This window comes from Nematolebias whitei, chromosome 12, assembly GCF_014905685.2.
Source record: "Nematolebias whitei isolate Nwh7 chromosome 12, NemWhi1, whole genome shotgun sequence".
NCBI classification, from domain to species: domain Eukaryota; kingdom Metazoa; phylum Chordata; class Actinopteri; order Cyprinodontiformes; family Rivulidae; genus Nematolebias; species Nematolebias whitei.
In genome coordinates this window covers 15,738,493-15,750,300 of record NC_056509.1, presented here as the reverse complement: position 1 = coordinate 15,750,300, position 11,808 = coordinate 15,738,493, and the positions used below count along the sequence as shown (strand labels likewise).

At 41.8% G+C, this 11,808-nt stretch overlaps 1 protein-coding gene across 1 annotated transcript in view; it reads right to left on the bottom strand.

The window, feature by feature from the left end:
• The window catches only part of LOC119418037 (gamma-aminobutyric acid receptor subunit rho-2-like), a 95,465-nt gene that overhangs the window by 15,518 nt on the left and 68,139 nt on the right, over positions 1-11,808 (bottom strand). Inside the window, exons 4-6 of the mRNA XM_037685283.1 lie at positions 9,182-9,405; positions 9,023-9,105; positions 428-568 (exon numbers count right to left, since the gene is read on the bottom strand). Coding sequence (XP_037541211.1) covers positions 428-568; positions 9,023-9,105; positions 9,182-9,405 — 448 coding nt within the window. The remainder of the gene's footprint in view (positions 1-427; positions 569-9,022; positions 9,106-9,181; positions 9,406-11,808) is intronic.

Below are 11,808 nucleotides of genomic sequence, written 5' to 3'. Positions count from 1 at the left end.
TATATATACATATATATACCATAATACATTTTTATATTTTGGTTGTCAAAAAAATTTTGCTGTGCATGTGTGGGTTTTCTCTGGGTACTCCAGTTTCCCACAGACCAAAAACATTCATGTTAGGCTGATTGGTAACGCTAAATTGTACCTATATGTGAGTGAGAGAGTGAATGGTTGTTTTTCTCGTTTGCCTCTGTGATGGACTGGAGACCTGTCCAGGGTGTCCCTCGCCTCTCGCAGAGTGACTGCTGACCCCAGTGACAAAAAGGAAGAAGCGGGTAAAGGATAATGGAAGGATGGATAAGAGTTGATTTGATGCCTCCATTTATCATGGTTACTCTTGAGTTTCTTAGTTACATCAGTGCTGTAGCCAAATGTATGAGTATGTCATGTATACATGCTGATGTTTGTTTTGCCCCCCTCCCACCTGTACTGCTGTAGAAAGCCAGTCTGGAGGTAGTGTGAAACTTCTGAATGAGGAACTGAGACAAAGAGATCCTGTCGTCTGTGCTCAGGGACTCATCACCACTTTTCCAGTACAGCATCAGGTCCTCATCTGTGTAAGCATCTGAAAGCAGAAAGAGCATGGAGAGAGCAATGTTTTTGGATCTGTGGTTATATCTTTTTACTAACAAAAAGGACCAAAAGTCAACTTCTAACAAGGACCAGCTACAAACATTTTTGTTGTTCCTCCTTCCAGCAAACAGAACCAAAATTCAACCCAACACCAGAGCCACAATGTTGCCTTCTAGTTCCAATAGTTTTTTGGCATGAAAAGTTCACGTATTATAAAAACAGTACCCCTATTAAAAGTTTTGTATGAATACTTTTGTAAAAATTTGAAAAAAATTTTTATGAGGGTAATTTTTTTTTATATATATACATGTTTTGACCATGGCGGCATGGTAGCGCAACTGGTAGAGCTGCTGCCTCTCAGCGAGCAGGTCCCCGGTTCAAATCCCAGTCTGGAGGCCTTTCTGGGTGGAGTCTGCATGTTCTCTCTGTGCATGCGTGGGTTTTCTCCCGGTACTCTGGTTTCCTCCCACAGACTAAAAACATGCATGTTAGGCTGATTGGTAACTCTAAACTGTCTCTAGGTGTGAGTGAAAGAGTGAATGGTTATTTGTCTCTATGTGTTCTTGTGATGGACTTGCGACCTGTCCAGCGTGTCCCACGCCCCTCGCACAGTGATTGGTGGACATACATACATACATACATACATACATAGATAGATAGACAGATAGACAGATAGACAGACAGACAGACAGATAGACAGATAGACAGATAGACAGATAGACAGACAGACAGATAGACAGATAGACAGACAGACAGATAGACAGATAGACAGATAGACAGATAGATAGATAGATAGATAGATAGATACTTTATTGGTCCCGAAGGAAATTACATGGCGATCTGTAGCTCTCATACACACAAACAACAAGATAAAAACACACCAGAATTAAAAAATAAATAAAATTATATATATATACATACATACATACATATATATATACATACATACATATACATATATGCACATATACATACATATACATATATGCACATATACATACATATACATATACATACACATATACACACAAACATACATATATATACATATATACACATACACATATATACATACACACATAACATTAATAAATAATAAAAGCCTAGTATTAAAAAAGATTGATAATTAAACAAGCAACCCAAGAAGAGATAAAGCAGCAACTATGTTAGGGGACAAAAAAAAATAGCTAGCTTCTCTGGTTCCTGCCAGGATTGGCCGAATTATACAGCCTGATGGCACAAGGGACAAACGACTTCTTTAGTCTCTCAGTAGAACACCTCAGTGAACGGAGTCTAGAGCTCAGTGAACTTTGCTGGTTAGAGAAGACAGAGTACAAGGGGTGGCCCTGATTGGACATGATCGCCCTGATCTTGGAGTGAGTCCTGTGCTCCACCACCTTCTCCACAGAGTCAAGGCCCAGACCCACCACAGAGCCCGCCTTCTTAATGAGCCTATTCAGCTTTCGAATGTCCATCTTCCTAGTGCTGCCACCCCAACACACAACACCAAAAAAAAGTATACTGGACACAATGGATTGGTAGAACATATGCAATAACTTAGAACAGACCCTGAAAGAGGCCATCCTTCTGAGCAAATACATTCTGCTCAGCCCCTTCTTGTACACAGCATCCATATTAGCAGTCCAGTTCAGCTTGTTGTCCAGCTGTAGCCCCAGATATTTATAGGCTGAGACCACCTCAATTTCCGATCCTTCAATAACAATGGGCTGCAAAGAGGGTGGAGCTCTGCGGAAATCCAACACCACCTCTTTGGTTTTAGTGGTATTCAGCAAAAGCTGGTTCTGATGGGACCACCCAACAAAGTCCTTCACCAGACCCCTGTACTCCCCTCCTCCCCCTCCCTAATACATGCCACAATAGCAGTGTCATCAGAGAACTTCTGCATGTGGCATGTATCAGAGTTGTACTGAAAGTCAGTGGTGTAGAGAGTGAAGAGGAGGGGTGAGAGCACTGTACCCTGAGGTGCTCCAGTACTGCTGATCAAAGTTGAGGACCTACAACCCCCAACTCGGACAAACTGGGGCCTGTTGGTCAGAGAGTCCGATATCCAGCGCACCAGGTGGGCGTCCACAGACATGGTGTTCAATTTCCGTTCAATTTTACATGGGCACCGGCAACCCCCATGACCCAAAATGGAAGCAGCGGATAAAAGATAATGGATGGATGGATGTGTACTGAATATTTTAAAATCCATCCATCACTTCACCACTCGCTCCCCACGAGATCGGATGCTTCTCTCCCTCTCCACTTTGCTTTGCTGCTCTGTCTGTCTGTGAAATTGCTGTGAGACTCTCTTGCATTTCTTCCGAACCATAATTATGGACTTGTTTCGACCAGTTGGTCCCTCATCTCAATTTACAACATTTCTTCGAAGAGAAGACAGGCTTTGGGCGAGCCGATTTACCCTGTTGGCACGTACGCAGCTGGATATCTCATCGACTGGAAAACTTGATGATGTGTCTATCTCTGCTGCCATCTGTGGATTTTAAGGACTCATTTAATTGGATTTTTGATAACTGGTTCCTGCTTTTTGGATTCAGCTGGTGCTGGTTTTATCTACAATCAAGGAAGTCGTCAGCAGCAAATTTGGACCCAATCACGCTGCTTGCCTTTATGATGGCTTGGTTCATGTCTGGAGTACCCGGACTCAAATGCTTTGGGCTGAATGGATCAGATCTTGGGGATTTTTACTCGGACACATTTCCATCGGTGTGGCCATGTTAATTTGGACATTTCGGAACCGAGTAGACCGACACAGACTGAAGGTTGATGTCATTAGGTTCTGCCTGTCCCCAAAACAACTGTGTGTTTATCTAAATTTTGGTCGCCTTGGCTGTCCTTGAAGGCCATCTTATCTAAAGTCGCCTGGAGAAAACGTGATTTGACGCTCACCATCCCCTCCCTGAGGAATTTCCAACTGATAACCAGATGAAGCCCTGCTGAAAAAACTTTGTCATCATTTCAGGACTCTGGATTCTTATAGAGGTTATCCTTGGCTATTTCTCGACATACCTTGAGAATGTTTATGGATCTCACCGGAGGACATTGACTGATTACAGTGACCTCGAGAGCATCTATAAGCGTTGTTGATCGCTCTCGTCTCTGATGGCAGAATGTCTACGTAAATATGTGCTTGTTTGTGCGAGGTATTTTTTCAATATTAGGGGTTTTTCTCGGCCAAGAAAAAAGTCTGATAGGATTTTTTTCGCCTCCAACTCCTACATGTGTCCAAATAACCACTGTTTTTGTCTGTCCAAACAGGTCTCACTTGTAAATGAGTCTTCGAGGCTCAATGTGATTTATCTATTTAAATAAAGGTTGAATGAATGAATGAATTAATGAAAAAATTCATCAGTTAAAAGCAATAGCAAATGTGTTAAATATGTTCAGATCAGGCTCAAGTCTGCGGCAGTTTGTTCCAAATGTGAGGGACATAAAAACTTAAAGCTTCACTGCGTTTGGTTCTCATTTGTGGAACAACTAATACAACTGTGTTTGCTGATATGAGACGGCCGCCTCAGCTGAAAGAACTTAGCAAAAGAAAAATTGATCCATCTCGTTCATTTGTACAAATGTAGAGCTCTTTGGTGAGGTGGTAGCTCAAATCTGTAAAACTTATTACCTTTTTTAGAGTCAGTTCAATTCTGTATTAATTTTGTATACTGAAGCTCAAAATCTGTTCTATGGACCAAATTAATCTCAGTGGATTTATTTTAATGTGTAATATCCATTAAAAACCAATAGGTGGCAACAGAACACTGGGAGACCTACTAGAGTGGTGCTTTCTGCTCATGCAATGAAGTCAGTGAAGGGTGAAGACTGGAAACTATTTAACTGCATTCCTCCAGATCCACCGTCCACATTCACATCTACTGTTTCTGATTGTCAAACACAATCTGACAGCAGCATTCAGATGGACCCAACTGGGACACAGGGACAAGAAAACTTGCTGCTGGGTTTGCCAGCAGGATGAGAAATGTGAAAGAAACCTAAGATCAAACCAAAGCTTGAGCTTCTTGGCTCAGTCATTTAAAAAAGAATAAACTTTTCTGAGGCTGTTTTGCAGCTGAAGCACAAGAAAACTGTTCTGCATTCAGGTCTCTCTTGTAAATGAGCTCCCGAGGCTCAATGGGATTAACCTGTAGAAATAAAGGTTGAATGAATGTGTGGTAACTGTTAACTAATAATGACTGAGTCCATCCATCCATCATCTTTACCGCTTCTTCCTTTCTGGGTGCCCATCCAGCAGTCACTGTGCGAGAGGCGGGGGACACCCTGGACAGGTCTCCAGTCCATCACAGAGACAAATGAGACAAACATTCACTCTCTCATTCACATCTAGAGACAATTTACAGTTACCATTCAGTCTAACATGCATGTTTTTGGTCTGTGGGAGGAAACTGGAGTACCTGAGTAACGCCCACACTACAGGTATGACGCGACACACTTTTGGAGTTTTGTGCATCACTGCCTTGTCACCGTGCCATCATGGTTGAGTTCTCAGCCCCCTTCCAGCCTCTGTCTCAGGCTCAGGCCTGTCATGGCAGCCATCTCCATATTCCTCCATCTGCCTGCATGGTCTGAACTCTACAGACCTGTTCGGTCCCACGGGAAAACCTTCGATATTCTCTGTCTGCCGGATCCGGTTCTGGAGGGCAGCTGCTGCGGTCCTTATCATCATCAAGCTGCTAACAAGACTACACCACTAACAAAACCACTCTGCTAATAGGACCATGCTGCTGTAGATGTATTTCTTTTTCATTTTTAGTGCCTTGTTTCAATATTTTTGTTGCATGCTTTGGTATTTGTTGTTTGTTTTTTATTTGGTGAGTCGAGACGGTTCTTCTCGTCCTCAGCATTTGCATTGTTGACCTTGTTGTGTTGATTTGCATATGACAAATAAACCAGATCTAACTGGAGGAAACCCACGCAAGCACAGAGAGAACATGTAAACTCCACCCAGAAAGGTTCCCGGCTGGGATTTGAACCGGCAACCATCTTGCTGAGAAGCGACAGCTCTACTAATTGCACCACCAGTAATCATCTGTTCTTTACCTACAATTGATTAACTTTTGGAGTCAATCCAATTCAAGATGGCTGCCAGAGCCAACTGACAAAACACCAAAATGGCTCCAGCTTAGTTTTACAGATACTGAGCCACCAGTGTTAGTAGATGAAACTGATTCCCAACACATTCACAGTTTAAGCAAATATTTTCTTAAAACTGTTACAATAAACTATTAGAATGAATTCTCTCCGTCTGTTGGCAAAACATCTTGAGTATTATGCTGGTGAAGATTCTCAGTCATCCAGGACATGATGAATTCAAAAAGCGTTCAATACAAAAACAACTGGACTTTATTTGTAACAGAAGACGTTTCGCTCCTTAACTCTTTAACACATTAACTCGGTCGATAACAACATCAAGTTCACCAGAGAGGATGCAAACGACAACAACTTGCCTTTTTTGGACTGTTTGGTTCAGATGGAGAGAGAGGACAGCCTCAACATTGAAGTGTACAGGAAACCAACCCACACAGACCAGTATCTTCTGTTTGACTCCCACCATCCACTGGAACACAAACTCTCTGTCATCAGAACTTTACAACATCGGGCCGAATGCGTCCCCACAAGGACAGAAGGGAAGGAAAAGGAACTGAAACACATTCAAGAAGCTCTTCTAACATGTGGATATCTTAACTGGGCTTTTGTCAAGTCAGCGAGGAAATCTACAAAACACACCAATAAACTGAAAAAGGAGAACAACAGACGTAAAAACATTGTCATCCCTTATGTTGCTGGAGTATCAGAGAAATTCAGAAGGATCTTCAACAAACACAACATCCCAGTACATTTCAAACCCAGCAGGACCCTCAGACAGAGGCTGGTCCACCCTAAGGACAAGACACCCATACACAAACAGAGTGGTGTAGTGTATGCGGTCCAGTGCAGCGAGGACTGTCCAGACCTCTACATTGGAGAAACTAAACAGCCTCTTCACAGACGCATGACTCAACACAGGAGAGCCAGCTCCACAGGACAAGACTCAGCTGTTCACCTCCATCTTTTGAGGACCAAAATGTGCACATTTTGGACCGAGAACACAGATGGTTTGAGAGGGGGGTGAAGGAAGCAATTTATGTAAAAAGAGAAAAACCATCTCTTAACAGAGGAGGAGGCCTCAGATTCCCACTTTCAAAAACATATAATGCAACTTTAAAACAGATTCCCAGCCGGTTTTCACACCTGATGGGAACAGAGGGGCCTCGTCTGTGAATTAGAGGAACAATGACCTACTGTTTTAGGTTTTAGGTGTGAACTGCCAATCTACATATATGTGCGTGTGTGTGTGTGTCTTATGTGGGTGTGTGTCTTATCTCACTCAGCCTTATAACCTGTATCTCTCACTCTCTGCTCTTTGAATTGAGAAAGCTCCTCGGATGAGGAGCGAAACGTCTTCTGTTACAAATAAAGTCCAGTTGTTTTTGTATTGAACGCTTTTTGAATCTTGAGTATTGCAAGATGGATTTTAATGAAATTATCTGAAGTAAGTATTGGATGAATATTTACAACTGATTAATTTCTGGAGTCAAAATAATTAAAAATGTCTGCCATAGACAACTGACTTTAAAAAACCCCAACATGGCTGCAGTTCAGTAAACCTTACAGACACTGATCTAAACATCAACTTCAGCTAACACAAAGTGTTTAGCTAGGTCAGTTTAGCAGATGTCAGGCTAAATGCTGGTGTGGTAGTAGCTGAGCCTCATCTCCAACACATATCCTTCAGCTGACATCTGCATGAGACTGACGGGCGGCTGTGGCTGAGTAGTTAGAGCAGTCGTCCTCCAATGCAAGAGTTGGGGGTTTGAATCCACCAGCAGTCACATGCCGAAGTGTCCCTGGGCAAGACACTGAACCCTCATTTCCTCTGATGTGTGTCCCATCGGTGTATGAATGTGATAAAGCTCTGATTAGTCTCTTTAGAATGATTTGTTCAATTAGCTTTGTAGAGATCTAGTAGAGTGCTGTATGAATGGGTAAATGAGGCACAGATTGTTGTGTAAAGCACTTTGAGTGTCTTGATCAGATAGAAAGGCGCTATATAAGTACAGTTCATTTACTGTGCATATTGTTATTTTCAAGTTGGTGAAAATGGCTACATCTCTCCTACAGCGTCTATCGGACTGGTCCGGTGCAGCAATGTGAAGCACAGAATTAAACAGATCAGGTTTTAATGTTAAATTTCAAATGACTGATTTCAGTCAGTGTGGAGTAGAACGATAATACCTGTATTCCCATAATTCACAGAGTCTTTAATAATTGGAAGTACAGTAGTCCCTTGTTTATTGCTGGAGGATCCGTACCCTGAAGATCCTCGATAAGTGCTCTCGGCCACGCCCACTTCTCAGCTGCAGAGCGGAGATATGACATGCTACAGGAGGAAGTTTATCCTGCAGTGTGGGCTGCACAAAGGTGCAGCAGGTGCTAAATAATTCAAAAACAATTTATTTTAAATAAAAATTCCATGCATTTCGTGTGGCTCATCTATCAATCAGCCAATTGTGTGACATGAAAAACCGTGAAAGAGTGAGTCGGCGAAAAATGAACCGCGAAGTAACGAGTGTGTAAGAGCCAATTTGTGGCTAATTTATTGGTATTAGCTAAATATTTAAAAGGAGAAAATATATACATTTTTGTTGTTAAAATTATTATTTTATTTAAATTTACAAACACATTAAAAGCATAGAATATAAAAATTTACATTTCTAATGCGTATTCTGGTATTTTTGGCTTCCTTCACACTGTAATTTTCTAAGACAATTTTTTATTTTTTTTGTATGTGTATAAGCTTGCTGAGAAGTCAGACATGCTGGAAGCAACACAGTTTTTTTGACCGAATTTTACCATTTTATTTTGTTTTTCATTAAACCTCACCTTTTGAAAATTATTTGGTCTCTCTCGCGTTTCAAATACTTGTTGCTGGACTGACTTCTAAAGATGGTACAGAAGACACAAAAGGAACCAGAGTACCGCTACAGAGGGACTGCTGTATCTAATTCAGGCCATATACTCATATCATGATCTGCACTTGTTTGAACCCAAACGCAGGCAGAACTTAGGAGTAAAGTAAAATACTCATTATTTAAATAAACAGAAAGGACTGATGTGGCAGCCAAAACTCACCCACAGAGTGTAATAAAGAGACACGGGGGAAAACAGAAATATGATGCCAAAGAGGACAATCCACAGACAGGGAAACAACAAGGAAACAGAATATATAAATATACTAATGAAGGGATGAACACAAAGACCTGGGGAAGGACAACAGGTGACCGAGACAAGAGCTGATCACATGAGGGAGAAACACTGAGGAGGGCAGGACAGATGACACAAGAATCACACACAGATCCTCTCAACTTACAACTCTCCAGCTCTAGTGTACACGTCTGTGAGTCCAGGGGGAAACGACTGAAGTCCATGTTGCAGGCAGCAGTAACAGTTACCCTGCAGAGAACACAAGAAGTGACTGAACCATACCTGCTTCACACTGGGTGCATTGAAACCTGGTTACTGTCTTTACCTTAGACTGTACAAGACATGTCCATCTGGGAAGACCCTCAGCATTATGTTCTCAGTGGTGGTGTCGTGGATAAAGGACCTCTTGGAATGGACAAAAAACACATCAGGCACCCAAATTTTTTTCACCAGGCGCCCGTCAAACGTCATGCTCTTGTTGGTGGCACTTGGAAAGGCTAACCTCTCGTCCTTCCAGTAATGCCTCAGATACAAAGTCATAGTGAAGTCCTGAGGGAGCAGAGGAGCAAAACAGAAACAGCACCTGGGTTAAGTCTGATCTTAGGGACTGGGAGAGTGGTGGTGCAGAAGTTATTTCTCCCTCCTTAGATGGCATTAATCTGGCCTCCAGCTCTAATGTTAAAAATCTTGGTGTTATTTTTGATCAGGACATATCTTTTATCCCCCACATTAAAAACGTTACTAGAACTGCCTTTTTCCATCTGCATAATATCACTAAAATTAGAAACATCTTATCTAAAAATGATGCAGAAAAACTGGTTCATGCATTTGTCACGTCTAGACTGGACTATTGCAATGGTTTATTATCTGGATGTCCAAATATTCTTTAAAACGTCTTCAGTTGATCCAAAATGCTGCTGCCAGAGTCTTAACTGGAGTTAGTAAGAGAGATCATATCTCTTCAGTTTTAGCTTCTCTCCATTGGCTCCCTGTCAAATCCAGAATAGAATTCAAAATCTTACTTCTAACCTGCAAAGCTCTCAACAACCTGGCTCCATCTTATATTACAGATCTTATTGTTCCATCTTTTCCTAACAGAGCACTTCGCTCTCAGACTGCAGGTTTACTTGAGGTTCCTAGAATTTACAAAAACAGAATGGGAGGCAGATCTTTCAGTTATCAGGCTCCTCTCTTGTGTAACCAACTTCCAATCTCTGTCCGTGAGGCTGACACATTATCCAGTTTTAAAACTAGGCTTAAGACTTTCCTTTTTGCTAAATCCTATAGTTAGGGTCGGCTTGGGTTTCCTGAGCTGTCCCTTGGTTATGCTGCTATAGGCTTAGACTGCTGGAGGACAAACTGGCCACACTTTTTCTCTCTGCTACTGTCTTTACTTACTCTGCTCAACCTGTTTTGAATTTGTAATTATTTTTTCTATCCTTAACATGTGTTTTTGTCTTTCAGATACACCTGGACCTGCCATTCTGTGTTTGTCTCTCCTTTCTGTCCTCTCAAACCAGTCGGTCAAAGCAGATGGCCAATTGTCCTGAGCCTGGTTCTTCTGGAGGTTTCTTCCTTTTAAAAGGGAGTTTTTCCTTTCCACTGTTGCCTCTGTGCTTGTTCAGGATGGGAGACTGCAACGAAGCCAAGATTCAACTTGTCTGCTGGATTCCTTAGATAGAGAACTTTACTAATTGGCTTTTCTATGTATGTGAATGTTTCTGTAAAGTACCCTGAGACAACTTTGTTGTGATTTGGTGCTATATAAATACACTGAATTGAGAGCATGAAATTGAAAGGTCGCCGGATTGATCTCCCGGATCAACAACATCAAAATGTGGGTGGGAAAGGTGAAACACCCACACCTGCCACCACCTTCATTTGTCCCACTTTTGGCCTTGAGCAAGGCCCTTAACCCCCCACCATCTGCTCCCCCGGGTGCCCTAGATAGCAACTCTCTGCTCCACACAGAGGGCTGTGGTAGCTCAGTGGTCTGTGGTTGTGTCATGAAGGGCATCCAGTGTAAAAAACAATTGCCAAGTCTTCGTGCGAGTTAGTTCGCTGTGGCGACCCATGAAGAAAAGAGCAGCCAATGAAAAAAATAAAATAAAATAAAGATTATTTACTCGCCTTGCAACTTTTCTATGACTGGATTCTGTAATGTTTGGTTTGTTTGTGACTAAATGTATACAGTCAACATGTGTGTTAAGTCATGGCAAAAAGACAAGAAAGAAAGGAAGTCCTGCCTTGTTGATTTGAACAATTACAAAATATATGTGAAGTAGAACATCCAGGGATGAGCCAGACTCAAACTGTCGAGTCTGTCTGACCTGCTCATTTGATCTCATTTATCTGTGAGATACAACAAGCGACACGCGTCTCCCGTGGCTGAGGGATTTCAATGGACTGGACTGAGTCTGAACAGGTAATTAAAGTAAACCTTCATGTTGTTGGTGCAAAATATTCAAGAGGAAGGAGTTACACTGGGTCGAAGAAGAGTGTTATCTGATCATTTAATAGAGAGACCTGATTTTTTTTAACAAAGATTGATAACAACAGTTAATAACGACAACAATAGACAATCATAAAAGAGGCATACAAATGTATTTATTTATTTTTACAAGTTGAAATAAAGTGGCAATGAAAAGGACAGTCAAAAGGAAATAGTAGCAAAAAAAACAGCTAGGTTGAACGGCGGTGTAGAAAACTAAAAACAGGAACTTGTCTGCATTGGTTTTTGCCAGTAACTTAACAGATGTTTTCAAGTCACTTAGAGAGGTCAAGGTCGAGAGCTTCAGATCATTTTGCAAGATATTCCAGGAAACAGGAGTGGAGTAGGAGAAGACCCTTTTGCCAAGTTCAGTCCGCACTGAGGGGACACTGCATGTAATAATGTTCTGAGAGTGCACGCTGTAGCTGCACTCACGCAGAGACATGTAGGAGGAGATGTAT